Source organism: Spea bombifrons, chromosome 3, assembly GCF_027358695.1.
Source record: "Spea bombifrons isolate aSpeBom1 chromosome 3, aSpeBom1.2.pri, whole genome shotgun sequence".
Classification (NCBI taxonomy): domain Eukaryota; kingdom Metazoa; phylum Chordata; class Amphibia; order Anura; family Pelobatidae; genus Spea; species Spea bombifrons.
The window spans coordinates 115,249,452-115,266,365 of record NC_071089.1 but is presented as its reverse complement, the minus strand read 5'-3'; the positions used below and the strand labels follow the sequence as shown (position 1 = coordinate 115,266,365).

Genomic DNA, 16,914 nt, shown 5'->3' with positions numbered 1-16,914 from the left:
AGGAATAAATAGAACTATGTAATTTTTATTTATCCAGAGATAAAACGCCCTCCTGAATTTGTAGTTACTTCAGATGACAAAACTTTCTTGGCCCAGAAACAAGTGAGAGGAAAAGTAAAGGCATTGTGTTATTTACTCTATTTCAATCTGCATATTTTATTAAAAAGGATTAATGGCAGTAAATTGTGGCTTCAGGCATCCTGTGTTTGATGACTTTTTTAGTGTACTGATTACTCTCAGTCCCATCCCATAAGATTCTATCCTATTTTATCTGCCGAACACTGATGTTCTCTTTATGCTGTACACATCGATGCAGAAGAGTTAAAATTCTGTATATCTTATTTATTTCTATAAAATGGCCACCAAAATCCTCAGCACCAGGCCCGTGATGCTCTTAATCCGGCCCTGATCAACTCAGTGTGCGTCAACCAGCTTAAATCCAGCGTGTACCCACAGTGTGTCTAAAAAACCATATTTTCTCTCAGTTCTGATTAAGTGGCCCACTGCAGAAAAAACTTGGACACCCCTGCATATGGTGTTAGAATGAGTGAGTAAGTGTATGGTGTTAGAGAAAGTGGGTATAAATGTATGGTGTGATGGTGCATGCATGCATGGTTTGAATGCATGTGTTAGTAGATAGTGTTAGTGTGTCTGAGTGTTAGTATATGGTGTTACAGAGCATGTGTAAGTATCTGTTTCATCACTACGTTACCAAGGAGTACACATACCACAGAATTTCTTCACCCTGATACATTTAGCATAGGGTTGAGCCACAAGACAAGGTGACAGGGATGATTCCAATAGTGTGGAGGCTCAGGTATAGGCAGATAAACAAAAGGTTATAGGTACAGGGGAGTAATAGATAGCAAAGCACTAGTAGGAGGTGCCAGACACCTGTATAAGTGATGCCACAGGTAGATGCCCAGTGCAGATATCACAGGATGCCAGGTCAGAAATGCAGGGTTAGCCAATGTCGGGTTTGGTACTCTAAATGGGCAGTTAAGACAAAGCCAAGGTCAGTACACAGAGCAGGTAAACGAGGCACCCATTGGGGTCAGGTAGCACAATGCTATGTGAACCTGTCATAATAACACAGCATGTTAGCATGTGTGTGTGTGTTAATCTGTGTGTGTCAAATACCAGGTTGGGGAAGTGAAGGAAAAAATATGGGTCTTCCAGAACCCTTTCAAGTGGTAGCAGAAATGCACCCCCTTCTTCCCATACATAGTGGGTAATGGGTAATGAAATAACCTTGTACGGGTATAGAGTTCAGTAGGATTGGGGTTAAAATGTAAACAAAAGATCTATGATCTATGTGTGGAAGAATACTGGTATCCTACATATGAGTCATATGTTGTTCACTTTGGGTCCTTACAGCTACCACCGGATAGAAATGGTTAAGAATAAATTAGTAACTGTCTATGTGTGAGTTTCGCGTAGTAAAACAGGAACACATGATCTCAGACAGAACTCATGATTTAACCTGATTATGCTTCAGTAAAGGATATGCAAAATACGCCCGTATAATCATAATACCTGCTCAATGTTGGGAATGTTTGCTATGCCTCAGCCCCTTTCTAGGTGGGTATAAATATATGTGCCTGTACGCAATAAAATCAGAGATCTTATTATACATACACGCCTGTCTAAATAGAACTCGAGCGGCTCAAGAGAAATCAATTTGGAACTCCAAGGTATAGAAGTACTTGGAAGTTCTCCGACACACGTTATGCCTGGGACTCATATTTTGCCAGTTTATAGAGGTAAGTCTAGGGGTCTTCTGAGGTCAGGATATATTTGGCCCCTTCACAAAAGTAGGCAAGGGTATAATATCAAGCCTGCCCACATCACCCCACTACTTATTGCATATCTATATAGATAAAGTAAGGTCACAGAGGCCTAGCAACGTCTCTGGTTTGCTAAAGCCAATTAGCCCACAGGCCCTTTCCCTCTGTAATGTACAAATTCGCTTTAAACAATATACACTAACACACCAACACATTCTGACACCATACACTAACACACACACTTACTCTAACGCCATACACTAAACCTCCCCAACTCACACACACTAAAACTCTGAGGGAATTGGTTAGAGGTGCTCCTTGGTGCTATGCAACCACCCCACCAGCTTCAGGACAACCCTGCAGACTTAACCCTTCTCTATTAAATATAACTTGTGACGTTAGCCAATGAGTCATTATTATTTGTTATTACAAATAATTTACATTTAGTTCCTGATACCCGACTCCCTTAACTTCGAAGGAGAGGAATTGGGGGGGGGGTATTTTGGTGCCAGTTTAGAATCCTTGCTTAGGGACAGACTGGTGTGTGGAGTGCATGATGAAGCATTACAGAGGAGACTTCTTGCAAGACAAAACTTAACTTTTATTACTGCACAAGAAGAAGCGATTGCATACGAGGCTGCATATTTACACTCCAAAGAGATACAATCCTCCAGCAAAGATAACCCACCTGGAGTAAATCTAGTGAGGAAAATGGATGTTAAATCAAAGGATTTTTCACCACACACTAATGCCACTGCTCCATTTAAAGGGACTTGTTATAGTTGGGGCGGAAAACACAGACGTAATACATGTAATTTCCGAAAGGCAGTTTGCCACAAATGTAAACGTACAGGTCACATACAGAGAGTTTGCCAAAGTAAAGCCAGCGGAACACAAAACCAATATAATGCAAGAAAAAATGCAAGTACAATGCCAACCGCAGCGCACTCTGTTAATATGCCACATGCTGTTTGGGGTAGTGAAATGACTACAGGTGTTTACTCAAATGACTATGTAAATACAGTGGAAAATTCGCCATCAGGGCTTAAGATTTACACTGAGATTGTGCTCCAAGATGTTCCTTGCAAAATGAAAGTAGATTCCGGGTGCGCATATTCTTTGATTTCAGAAGAGACATTTGCCTTGTTATGGCCTCATAATGGCCCTTCAATAGTACCTTGTGATATTCATCTGGTAGATTACAACAGGCAAGTTGTGGATGTCAAGGGTGCTTGCTTTATACCAGTCAAATACGGTAAATTCAGAGGACACTTACGTTTAATAATTACTAAGGGACAAAGAGCAAGCTTGCTGGGTAGAGAGTGGTATGAACCCCTAGGAATCACATTAACTGGAGTTCATAATCTATGCACAAATACACTACAGAATGTGGTTGATGACTTTAGTGCAGTTTTCGAGGAAGGTCTTGGCATGTATAAAGGTCCTCCTGTTTCTTTTGTATTAGATCCTACAGTACCTCCAGTTCGTAGGAAGCCTCGCAAAGTTCCATTAGCTCTCAGACCCAAAATAGATGCTGAGATTACACGTCTTGTAGAACAAGTTATTCTTGAACCTGTGACACATCCTAAGTGGTGTACACCCATAGTTCCAGTGATGAAACCAAATGGTGATGTCAGAACCTGTGCGGATTACAAATGTACAATCAACAAATCCGCACAGGTTCTGACATCACCATTTGGTTTCATCACTGGAACTATGGGTGTACACCACTTAGGATGTGTCACAGGTTCAAGAATAACTTGTTCTACAAGACGTGTAATCTCAGCATCTATTTTGGGTCTGAGAGCTAATGGAACTTTCCATTCCAGCTGTTAATCAAATTCTTACTACTTTGGCAAAAAGGAAGGTATTTGCCAAATTAGATATGGCTCAAGCCTACCAGCCGTTACCTGTGGATGATGAGGCTGCTGATGCACAAACAGTCATAACACACAAAGGAGCTTTCTGAGCAAAACGTTTGCAGTTTGGAGTTTCCATTGCTGGAGGACCTCTTATCTGGATTTCCGGGTGTAATTCCTTATTTTGATGACGTTCTTATTGGAGCAGATTGTCTACAGTCATTGGCTGCACAGCTACAACTTGTTTTGAAACGTTTCCTTGACGCTGGTCTAAAACTTAAAAAAGAAAAGTGTGTTTTTGGTGTAAGCAGTGTGGATTTCCTTGGTTACAGAATCGACGCACATGGCATTCATCCAACTGATTCTAAGGTTGAAGCTATCCATAGAGCTCCAATTCCAACCAACAAACAAGAACTGCAAGCATTCCTAGGGTTGCTTAATTTTTACCATTCTTTCCTGCCTGACAAAGCCACCGGTGCTGAACCTCTGCATCATCTACTGGATAAAGACGCTCCATGGAGGTGGACTGACGTTCATACTAAAGCGTTCAATGCTGCAAAGAAGCTGTTGTCTTCTGACAGTGTCCTTGTACACTATGATTTAGAGAAACCACTTAACCTTACCTGCGATGCGTCTCCTTACGGCATTGGAGCTGATTTGAGTCACACTTTGAGAAATGGTGTTGAGGCTCCTATTGCATTTTATTCACGGACCTTATCTACAACAGAGAGGAATTATGCCCAAATTGACAAGGAGGCGTTAGCTATTGTATCCGGGGTAAAAAAGTTTTATGACTATTTGTATGGGCGGAGGTTTACTATTGTAACAGATCATAAGCCTTTACTGGGGCTGTTCACCAGCAATACTCCCACTCCTCAAATTATTTCCCCGCTCATGCTTAGGTGGTCCCTTATGTTGAATGCTTATGATTGTGAGTATCACAACTGCTGATGGGTTAAGCCGGTTACCTTTGCCTTCTCCTGATTTCCTTGTTCCTCCTATGTCCGAGGTTCTCATGTTGGAATCTGTTTCAAACCCTCCTTTACATGCAAATGATATTGCTCGTATGTCGGCCAAGGATCCATTGCTCTCTCGTGTGCTCAACTGGGTTTGGAGGGGGTGGCCAAAAGCAAAAGTTGAAGACAAGTTCAAGCCATTTGTTGTACGCCAACATGAACTATCTGCCTATAAAGGTTGTCTTTTATGGGGGAACAGAGTGGTAATTCCAAATGCAGGACAAGCTAAAGTTTTACATGCCCTCCATGAGGGACATCCTGGAATAGTTCGCATGAAAGCTTTAGCCAGAAGTTATGTTTGATGGCCTAAAATGGATGAAGTTATTGAGAAGTGGGTAAAGAACTGTGCACCATGTCAATCCACATGTCATGCTCCAGCTAAAGCCCCGGTACAACCATGGGAAGAGACTAGGTCACCTTGGTCCCGTTTACATATAGATTTTGCTGGCCCTTTTCATGTACAAATGGTTTTTTTTAGTTGTTGACTCCTTTTCGAAATGGTTAGCAGTTGTTCCAGTTACATCTGCTGCCTCGGTCACTGTCATAAAGATTCTAACGAGTCTGTTTGCTACACATGGGTTGCCGGATACAATTGTGTCTGATAATGGCACACAATTTACCTCATCAGAATTCAAAATCTTTATGGAAAGTAATCTTATTCGACATGTCACAATTGCACCATTTCATCCATCCTCAAATGGTCAAGCTGAGCGTATGGTTCAGACCCCAAAAGACTCACTCAAGAGAATTATTGCAAAACATGTGACACCATGCTCAAGCACCGGTAGGAGTCCAGCAGAGCTCCTCATGAACCGCCGTCTAAAAACTTGTCTGGATCGTTTACATCCTGATTTGATGGCTGAGCTGCAAGAGAAGCAAGAATTGCAATTCAATGAGCGCTATAATGTTTCTACTGTGAGAGTATTTGTACCTGACAGTGCTGTTTATGTGAGGAACTATGCTTTTGGGCCTAGATGGATACCTGCACAAGTACTTGTGGCCACATGACCCTTGTCATACAAAGTACAGACTGCTGATGGTAGAATATTACGAAGGCACATAGATCAGATCCGGGAACGAAGTAACGAGATTGTGCCTGCTGCGGGTCCCAGTAATACTGGGTCTCCTGTGATGCCAGATGTTGGTGAACCACTAGAAGCTACAGGTGTCAGTTCTCCAGGAGTTGTTGTTGCAGAGCCAGTTCCTTGTAGTCCACAGGACAGAGCACAGGACGACGGCCAAGCTGATGGTCCAGGCGAATCTGCTCCAACCTTGGGGCGGCCAAGGAGTAATATCCACCCTCCCAATTATCTGAAAAACTTTGAGGTCTAGGGGGAGGAGTGTTATGTATTGGGGTACTACGTAGTCTGTTTTGCCAGTAGATGGCAGCATAATGGAAATGTGCACTTGTTCTGTTGTGTTAGCTCTCTTGTGTATATATCTTAATGTGTTGCATGTGGTTAATGAAGTAAAGAAAAGAAGTTATGTTCCACTGCTTGTCTGTGTTTGTGAGCAACATCTACATAACATTCAAATACACAAAAATAACATTTGTCTATTTTTTCATTCTGTCTCCTCTGTAAAGGTGCTGCTAAAAAATGATTCACATTGATCCTGCCACAGTATTTTATTTCTTCGTTACGTGTGTGTTTTTCCTGTATTTTTCCTTCGATTGGAGTAGAAGTGTTGATCGGAATTTACCTCCAGGACCAAAGCCTTTGCCACTTATTGGGAATTTGCACCTTGTGGACCTATGGCAACCTTATGATTCACTTAAACAGGTAATGTTAAACTAACAAAAATCATGATATATTAAAATCATGTTGACATACATGATAACACTCAATGTTCATTGATCTGGAGACTTCTGCTTTCCTCTTCGTCTAAAAGTATTATAGCAGGCCATGAAGTTAAGTTTGTTGGATCTATACCAAGGGGAATGAGATAGGAGGTTTAGGTAAAAAGACAAGCGTAATTTGGTGCTTTTGGGTACAAATGGTTAACTCATTAAACATCTAGGTATTGTTAAACAATACAGAACAACTGACATTATTGCTTAGTATATTGGGAGTATTAGACAAAAGAAAATATTCTCACAAATTTGGGGGTTTGTGGCTAAAAACTCAAAAGTTGAAGATATTGTGCTAAATGTAACGCCCTGTTGACTTGGCATGATCCAGTCTATTCTTGTTTAGGATTTATGTTTTTTATTTTTTATTAGTTATGTAGCAAATAAGATATATACATATATATATATATATTGGGGTTTTTTTTCAGTTATCAAAGAAGTATGGATCCATATTCACTATTTATTCAGGAACAAAGAGGTCAGTGGTGCTGTGTGGTTACGAGACCGTGAAAGACGCTCTCGTTAATCACGCGGAGGCATTTTCTGGAAGAGCCCGTATGCAGATCTTACAGGATTACTCGCAAGGGTATGGTAAGTAAAATAAATAGTACAAATCCTAAAACCGAGAGAAATAATAATTAGTCCTATGGGTGATGCAAACAGGTCCAAATGCCACAAAACATATTACATGAAGGGGAGGGAAGTCAACACACAAAACACTCTTCGCTTGCAAGCAATTGCCTGCTGGAGCTTCCAGTTAATGCAACTTGAAGACAGCAAGCAATTTCTGTGCCTGAGAGTTACAAATGCCGGATGGCTCAAGCATCATTAAAAGGAAAGAATGGTAAAATCATCATACGGCCCAGTAATAAAGCGGCACACGGCAATTATGTCAGAGAAAACGCTCGCTATCTAGTAAGTTTTAGGTAAAGCCCCTAAATGTTTAAATCAGAACAGACCAACAACCCTTTGCTCCCCTGCTAGCCAGCTGTGAAAATAGAATTTCCCTTGTTTAAATTCCATGGTTTTTTTTATATACCTCCCAGGTGTTTCTTTTTCCGATGATGAGAACTGGAAAGTAATGAGAAGATTTATCCTCTCAACACTACGAGATTTTGGAATGGGAAAGACAATCATAGAAAATAAAATTAACGAAGAATGCGATTGCTTGGTGGAAAAACTACATTCTTACAAAGGTTAGAGCTGGCTTGTACTAATGCATTTGGGTTTGTTTATGTCAGGAAACTGGGTCCATACAGACGACTGTAAAGACCCAGAGCGCCCAAGGATGGAGTTCAGGAGGTATTGCACAGTAGTGGAGTTTTACAGGGCCTGGTGCAGAGCGACCGCACTCACCCGGGTGTTGAGCACCTAAGGTTGTGTAGCCACATACCAGCGCCCTGATATAGCGGCGGATGTAGTCCAGAACAGAGCAGAACCAAACTTGGCTGGATGTGGAAATCCTAACTAAACTTGGATCTGACAAAACGAACAGAACTTGGAGATATCCTGCAGGCACCCTGGAGCAGGCATGAAACATAGCACTGGAATCATGTGCAGGATGCTGCAGGCTGGGAGTATGGAAGCTAAGCAGAGTATCAACAGAAACGTAGCAAGCAAGGGGGACAGAGCAAGGAACAGGGAGACCAAGCAAGGAACATAACCAGACAAGACATACATGGTACAGAGCACAACAAAGGACAGGGAACAAGGCAAGGAACACAGGGGAAGGAGTGAGGAGCCGGAATCCTCGGACACTTCTGCTTTAAGCAAGGATAGGACATATTAACTGGGACATGGGGAGAGGAGAGAGGAACCGAAATCCTCAGATGATTCAGGGAAGGAGGGCAAAGGTACATAAGAGACAGACAAACATGAATACAGGAACTAGCCTAGGGCTATGAGATAACAATTGGAGATTCCGTCACATCTTATGGCCATAGAATGCTTAGCCCACCACTACGCCAAAGTACTCCAATGACGGTGGGTCCTAACGCTAAGCCCTGCATACGAAAGTACTGATAAACTAAACATTGAATCCAAACAAAGAACCGAGAAGGACAAACCTTTAGACTACAGACTGAGACAAACAGAACAAACGGGTGGGACACACCTTATAAAGGAAACAGGAGCTGAAGCAAAGAGCAGACTGGATTCAAGGAATCAGAGGTTCAGGACAGAGCATACAGAAATCCAGGAGTGGACCACAGCAAAACATGGGAACTGAGGCAAGGCAGGGAAAAACAGAGATATGCAGCTCCACAGCCTGGATGGACCCTGACAGTTTAGAGCTTTTCTGTATTGGTATAAAGTAATGCATTTGTTTCAGAGAAGTAAACGTAAAATCTGATTTCATTGATAGGTGATGAAGGTATCAAAAATTTAGAATTTGACGGCAGATAAGAACCATTTGACCGATCTAGTCTGCCTGTTATATGATGCTGGTGGAACAATAACACTGTAAATAAAATGACTCATCTTCATAGAAACATCGCCTGTCAATGAGGTGCTTAATGCCAAGTCATATGTGTTGATTTTGTCGGGTATCTTTTTTATGTGGTGTGATTGAGCTCCTTTCCATTCTCAGACTCTTGGATTCTGGATAAAATGATAGACTTGTATATTGTGCAGTCACAGGCTGGCACGTTTTATCCGACCGTTGCTTCTGCCCCCACTGCATGGTCAACTTTGTTTCTCTTTCCAGGAGAGCCATTCGAAAACACCATGTTAATGAATTCTGCTATAGCCAATATCATCATATCCATTGTTATTGGTGAACGGTTTGACTATGACAACCCAAGAATTTTGAGAATCATATACTTAATAAATGAAATTTTAAGACTTTTTGCACATCCCATCACCCTGGTAAGAAGTTCTAGCCTCTTTTCACCTTGATAATTCCATGTTACTCTTGAAGTATACTCTACTAATTATGATTCCAAACATAATCCTGATTCCAGTAATGCTTTTTGTCTACAAGGATGATTATCTACAGTTAAGTAGTCAAAAATAAACTACATTGAGGAATAACTTAATGTAGTTTTGATTTAATTTAGGCTTGAACAAACCCAAGCCCACTCACAGACTAATTCCCACAGAACAATGAGATTGAAAGGGATAGAATTTTTAAATTATGGGGAAACAGCTTCTTGATCCAAGTGGAGATCTGGGGTCAAGAAGGAATTTTTTTGTGCAAAATTGGAAAGAGCCACAACTGGGGGTTTTTTTTGCCTTCTTTTGGATCAACAGCAAGAAATAAACAGATATTGGAAAGGCTGAACTTGATGGACGCAAGTCTTTTTTCAGCCTATGTAACTATGAAAGAGGTGATAATATGGTTCGAGAGCTGCAGATCAACGGCAGTTGGACAGCAGGTTGTAGGTTACCCCCTATGTTAATCTTCTGGGTTGTTATCCATTTGTATATATGACCATATGCTGTGGTGCCATTTGATCGGTTATGGGATGACCTTTGAATACAAGCGTGCTAGGGCTGTTTTACGTCCCCGTGAAGATCTGCAGTCTGAAATGTAAGGCCAAACAACACAACAACAAAAAAAAAGAAAAGAAAAAAGAAGAGTTTCCAAATGAAATAAAATATGTCATTAAATAAATATGTTTCATTAAATTATTTGAAAAGGTTCTTTTAACTGAAATCTTCTAAAAACAAACCAACCTTCTTATTTACTTTGTAACTCAGCGATTATGTTATAGGTTAGGTTAAAACCTGTACTAATATTTGCTAATTTTATTTTTTTACCAAAGCTATATAACACCTTTCCATCTGTCATTCGCTGGTTTCCTGGGAGCCATAAAACGGTTTTGAAATACATGGAGGAGCTGAGGTTGTTTTTTAAGGAGATATTTATAAACCGCAAAAAGCAACTGGACATCAATGACCAGCAAAATGTGATAGATGCATTCCTCGCCAAACAACAAGCGGTGCGTGTCTATTCCATTTAAATTTGCACGCGTTACTGTGCTGTTTCAAACTCACCTTGTAGTAACACTGCCAAAACATATTGTGTGTTCTTCTTATATAGTCTATATTTTGCATATATACCATTCAAAAGATCACTTAGAAACGTCCTTCTTCTTGAGAGAACACAGAAAATGTGTCCATTAAAATACCATGAAATGCATGAGAAATCCAGCGCAGACGGGGTTAATGCTGTAATTGACTATTGTAGCTGAAAACTGCTAATTTTTTATGGAATCTCTTCATAGGCGCACAGAGGCCCTTTATCACTCCCATCACTCCTTTACCACTCCCATCACTCCTGTGTTCCAATGGCACGTTGTGTTCGCTGATCCAAGTTTAAAAGGCTAATTGATGGTTAGAAAACCCTTTTGTAATTATGTCACAGCCAGAAGTGTCCTTGTTTTCCATGAAATCAGCTGAGGGACCCCAACAGTAGCATGTATGGATCATGCACATAGAAAACACATAGAAAGCTTTAGCGCGCAGGTACACACTATAACGGTGTAGTCTTTAGCCATACCGTGTGATATATCGCCCACTGTCAGAACCAAAACATTTAAGTTTCCATATTCCATATTTTTCTTTACAGGAAAAGCCTAATCCTGAATTATATTTCCATGATCAAAATCTCAGAATACTTGTGACTGATGTATTTGCTGGCGGGATGGAGACGACCTCAACCACCCTCCGATGGGGCCTTCTGCTAATGATGAAGTACCCAGAAATTCAAAGTTAGATTACTGTGGCGCATTTAGAACTTTTTTAATTTTCCGTAGCACTCACCCCTGCAATGGTTTAGCCTCTGCCGAGTACCAAGATATGATGTCATACCCTGGTGCTCTGCTTCTCAAGGATGAACAACCGCATGCTGTGGGTGATAGGTTCACCCCAATGCTTCACGGTGCACCACAGAGCCAAATAACTCAACTGGGCGCCTGTCTGGACCTGCCACCTTGGACCTTGGTAGAATATGCCACTGAACACTTATATTTCTTAACAACTATACATAGGGATTTGCCCTTACATCTGCATATAGGAGTTGGGTCAAGGCGGACGGTTATCTGGATGGGGCAGTTCTTGCTGCACCGTAGACTGTGGCTACCTTGAGCAGAAGGCATGGCTAGTACAGGAAACTGAGCAGTGCTGGATAGTTCCTAGATGCTATATTGATACAAATCCATTAGCCATAAAAAAAACTATTGATTAGAATTCAAAATAGCAGTCAATGTCAATTATAATTCCGTTTTGACTTTTCCCCACGTTAATAGAGTTTTAGTATTTAAAAACTTCTCAATCGCTCCTAAATCCTGGACTGTTAGGTGTGCCTTGAGGAGAGGGTTGAGGAGCACTCTTAACACATAGCTGAGTTGTTGAGCTCAAATGTTTTATCTCAAATGTACCCACATGATCTTAGGCATAATTCAAACTTAAATCTAAAACTTACATCATACATAATGAAGGTTGGGGAATATTTATTTTAACAGTAATAATAATAATATTATTTGGTATGACTTTAATACCTCTGTTGTTTATAGAAAAGGTCCAAGATGAAATAGAAGAAGTGATTGGATCTGCCACACCTCAGGCAGAACACAGAAAGTTAATGCCGTATACCGACGCCGTTATTCATGAAATCCAAAGATTCAGTGACATCGTACCAATCGCCGTTCCACATGCAACTACTCAAGATGTTATATTTAGAGGATATTTTATTCCAAAGGCAAGTATCTGAGTTTATATAGCTGGATAGAAACAACAATCTAATCTATTTTACATTATATATATATATATCCATAGGATCACCCATCTTAACTCTCCAAAGGAGCCGCAAAGAGGTATAAAGGGGTACAGAGAATTCTTATAAAAGAATATGGAAATATCACATGAACAGGGTACAGAATTTCTTTACTCCATGAGGTTCATTTGTACTATAAACAGTCATGGCTTTTTCTTTTAATAGGGTACCGAAATCATCACATTTCTAACGTCTGTACTAAAGGATAAAGCTCACTTCGAGAAACCAGATGAGTTTTACCCCCAACATTTTCTAGACTCTGAAGGAAAATTTGTAAAGAAAGAGGCATTTATTCCTTTCTCATTAGGTATGATATTTGCTCTTAAATCATATCAAGAATATCTTACATAGTTTTGTTAAACTAACAAAGATCAGAATGTTTGCTTTATCTCCTGCAAGAAACTTGATACAGTTATTTCCAACATTGATACATATGACAGGGCAGAATTGGAAGGTTTCCATGGGCTATAGAATGCAATGCAGGCTGGCCTTAAAACAAATGTCCTTTGTGACCGAGGACAGCATACAATGCCCCCTATTCTAATGCCAGCATCCTGCCTCTGTACTGATATATACCGTGTACCAGTGCTTGATGCAGGCTAGGTGGGTTGAATGGTTCTTACGTGCCATCTTATTCTATGTGAGATGTGAGCACTGTTCTGCTAATAGCATTTAAATGCCTGAACAGAAGTTCAGGCATTGGAAATCTGGGGTGTCACAGCTTAGATTGCAAGAAGAATTGTGCATTGCAGGAAACATTGGACAGTACAGATACTGCTGAGGCCTCTAAAAATAAGACATTTTAAAAATGTGGAAAAAAATTAAAAAAGGAAAAGAAAAACAAATCAAATAAAAAGGCAAATGTCCTCAAAGTAGAGCTCAGTGAAATGTGCTACTTTACACCCATTTTAAAAGATCACCCATTTCTATTGTATAAAAAATCTTCTTAGATATTGTATATTAATCTCGTTCTTATTTTTAGGTCGAAGGAGTTGCATTGGTGAAAATTTAGCCAAAATGGAGCTTTTCCTGTTCATCATTAGGCTGCTGCAGAATTTCACATTCCAGCCTCCCCCGGGGGCTGAACTTGATATCACACCAGTTATTGGCTCTACTAGTCCTCCAAAACCACATTGTATGTGTGCGGTGCCTCGCAAATAGTATAACGGAAACTGAGTTTTTTCTTTTTTGTAAACAGAATACGCATTTAGAACATGTCTACATGTATTTACATAATAAATATATATAACGCTTATATGTTTAAATATTTTTTCTAATATTTATATATTTAACCCATTAAGGACATTGCATTGTGAGCCCGTACATGTACAGGCTACACCATCCTTATTTTTTTCTTATTTCATAGGCATTGCCTTTTTTAGATTTGAACAACTCAGATGTGGCCAACTTCACATGAAACACTGTTGTGGGACGGGCATATGCTAGAACTGGATAGAGAAGGCCCCAACCATTTGTAAATTATGTATAAAGAGGGGGGTCAAGCATGATGTTATAAGGACCCAGCAGTAGTTGGAGTTCTTTTGAAGACACTTACTGTTCCCCTTTTGAAATGTGGTTTTGTAGACACATGTCTATTCTAGTAGGGGTGATCCCAATGAGGTGGGCTTCTGAACAACAAAGGCTGGACCTGTTGGTGGCTGCTGTCTCCTGACATTGAGGAGAGAGGCGCAGCTGTAAATGAGCAGGCGCCTAAAAACCTCCTGCCGCTGCAAACGAGCGACACATCACCCAGCTAACGTGCCAGGCGGCTGGCTCTAGTTCCTCTTACGGAGGAGGACTGGAGACTAAGGTGCCATCAATGGTGTGTGGTGCAGGTCATGCGCTGACATGACTCCACCTCCAAGGGTGGGGAACGACGGGGTACAGGGGGCAACATAATGAGGTTTTGCCTAAGGTGGCAAAAATCCTTGCATCAGCCTTGTTAAATACGCATTAAACCGTGTGCGCACGCATGACCCTCATAAGCCCACCATACCTCCACCTCCTTTATCGGATATGTTTTGGGAATTAGGAGGTTAACGTGGTTACAAAATCAAATTAGTTTAAAAATGAAACAGAAAATTACAAAATATCTACCTACCCCTCTCCCTTCAAGTACTTAAGGTGGGCAGGGACACAGTCTTTGGCCTTTGGGTGGGCAGTAATAATAATAATCCATGTGCAAAAAGAAAGCAGTATTTTCCTGCTCTTATCTATCTCCTTCTTCTTAGGATAAAGGGTAAAGGGCTCATGAAGCCCAATTGTGGGAGGGGACACGGTATAGGGTGACTGAATCCTTGAGGTCCTCTCTTTGGACCTGTAAATTAGCTTAAATTGGGCTCTTTCTGCCTGCTAGATCTCACTAGTGCATATTGGAGGCCACTAGGACCGATTGTAGGGCTCACCAGGCCACGTGAGGAGGTAGTGGCTCAGCACACACTATTCCAAAATAATGCCCCAGCGGGGACAAGGGTAAGTTACAACTAAAAACAAACCAATCCCGTACCCGGGATCAAAAATACCCTTATTATAACCCCACCCTAAAACATAACTTTTATTAATATGTTTGTTAAAAGGTTTTAAAAGATTTTTAAAAACACCAGTGTCACCAGTCCTACCATGAAAGGTATACGTCACTGTAACATGAGGGCATATGCCCACAGTTGTATAACACTAATAATATCAGATCATATATACTGTCGATGTCTGCAGTCCTAACAACAGAAATAATTGAATTATGACCAGTGACACAGGCTTATTAAAAACTCAGACGAATAGCCCCCCTGACATGTTTCGCTCCTCAGAGCTTCATCAGAGGGCTGGGCTAATGGCTTCCAAAATGGAGACTGTTTGGCCTTATATCTCCTTTGTTAATGACATCACGGCTCAGCAGACACTGGTGAGAGGGCACTTATACCTATCTTGCTGAAACAGTCCCATCACACAAATCAGTCACCCTGACCAGGTCAAACATACTCAAATGCACGCTTAAATAACATACACCATATGGACAAAAGTATTGGGACACGCCTCTTAATTATTGAATTCAGGTGTTTCAATCAGACCCATTGCTACAGGTGTATAAAATGAAGCACCTAGCCATGCAGTCTGCATTTACAAACACTTTTGTAATGGGTTGTTCGAAGAGCTCAGGGAATTCATGTGTTGTAATTATGATAAGATCCCACCTTTGCAATAAGTCAGTTTGTGAAATTTCATCCCCGCTAGATATTCCACGGTCCACTGACAGCGGTATTATGGGAACGTGGAAGAGTTTAGGAACAACAGCAACTCTTTAAGTCATAGAGCAGTGTCACCGAGTTTGAGGCGCTCTGCTGATTCCATAGCTGAAGCTCCACTTGGAGCTCTTACTAAACAATACATTTGGTAATTATACAGGTAGGACAGCTAATCTGTCCCAAACCCCAAAACCCCCAAAATAACAGTTCTTTTACCTCACAGAACTGTTTCATTCAGCTTTGCAACAGCAGGTGACTTCCGAACTCTACTGTTTACAACCTCCTTAATAAGGCCTCAGTTCTTAATTAGTGGCTGCAGAGGAGGCTAATGGGTACAGCCGTAAAAACAAGCTGGGACCAAAATACTTTCCTTCCAGCACTTTACCTGCCTCTCTCCACCCTTTCTTGGTGTCTACGGGGTTCGAGACTCCCTTCATTAACAGACCTGCCTTTCTCTTCATCACTATAAATATATATATATAGAGAGAGAGAGAGAGAGAGAGAGCAGCATATCTGTAGTGGGCAGAGTGGCAGCATATCTGGTGGAGCAGAGTGGCGGTGTCACGTATGCTAGCACCAGAAGGCACTCACCGCAGGAGATCTTAAGAACAGGGAACCAGCAGGAATTCGGATGATCCCAATCGGGAGGAAGCCGCAGTGATAGCAGAGAAGGTGGATACTGAGCTGAAGCAGCAGGTGCAACAAGCAGCAGATGATGGGAACACAATGCAGGTAGTCAGACACGCCAGGGGTCAGGTACACTAAGCGAGTAGTCAGACGAGCCAGGGGTCCGGTACACGAAGCGGGTAGTCAGGCGAGCCAGGGGTCCGGTACACGAAGCGGGTAGTCAGGCGAGCCAGGGGTCCGGTACACGAAGCGGGTAGTCAGGCGAGCCAGGGGTCGGTAACAAGAATCTCAGGCAGAGGTACAAAATCAGCAGGCAGGAGGGTAGTCAGGATAGCCAAAGGTCAACCAAGGTAACAGCAAAACCACAAATGCAAACTCAGAGATAAGGACCACAACAGGGTGCCTGTGGACAGATCTGCAGGGTTTTTGAATCTGGCGCCACTTCAAGCCACGCCCCCAACAGAGCGTCAGGGGCGTGCCCTAAGACGTCCTTCTGACTCACGGCTCCAGCCGTGAGAATTGGCTGCGCCCCCAGTGGAGACCGGCGAACCGGTAAGTAAAACTTTCTGGGGATTCCTAAGGCAGCGAGCAGTCTTTATCCTGATCGCTGCCGAATCCCCAGACCTGCCACCCGGCTTCTTGCACCGGCGATCGGGTTGTAGATCGCCAGTGCAGGGAGATCGGGGACTCCGGGCCCCACCGCACTTACGTGCGGATGTCCGCCCGCCGGAGACGGAGCCCGAGCTCTCCAGCTCGGGTCT

At 41.8% G+C, this 16,914-nt stretch overlaps 1 protein-coding gene across 1 annotated transcript; it reads left to right on the top strand.

The window, feature by feature from the left end:
- Window positions 1-6,061: 6,061 nt before the first annotated feature.
- Window positions 6,062-13,531, top strand: LOC128484154 (cytochrome P450 2K6-like). The gene is made up of 11 exons (XM_053460474.1): window positions 6,062-6,190; window positions 6,248-6,252; window positions 6,341-6,443; window positions 6,940-7,102; window positions 7,558-7,707; window positions 9,216-9,376; window positions 10,276-10,452; window positions 11,082-11,223; window positions 12,028-12,212; window positions 12,453-12,594; window positions 13,270-13,531. The coding sequence occupies exons 1-11, from the start codon at window positions 6,062-6,064 to the stop codon at window positions 13,446-13,448; spliced, it is 1,536 nt and encodes a 511-aa protein (XP_053316449.1). The 3' UTR covers window positions 13,449-13,531.
- The last annotated feature ends 3,383 nt before the right edge of the window (window positions 13,532-16,914 follow it).

Bases quoted from the DNA above. Each gene is read 5' to 3' on its own strand.
- LOC128484154 (XM_053460474.1), top strand. From the start codon at position 6,062: ATGTGCACTTGTTCTGTTGTGTTAGCTCTCTTGTGTATATATCTTAAT. The intron at 6,444-6,939 runs GTAATGTTAAAC...GTTTTTTTTCAG, and splicing joins CTTATGATTCACTTAAACAG to TTATCAAAGAAGTATGGATC. The intron at 10,453-11,081 runs GTGCGTGTCTAT...TTTTCTTTACAG, and splicing joins TCCTCGCCAAACAACAAGCG to GAAAAGCCTAATCCTGAATT.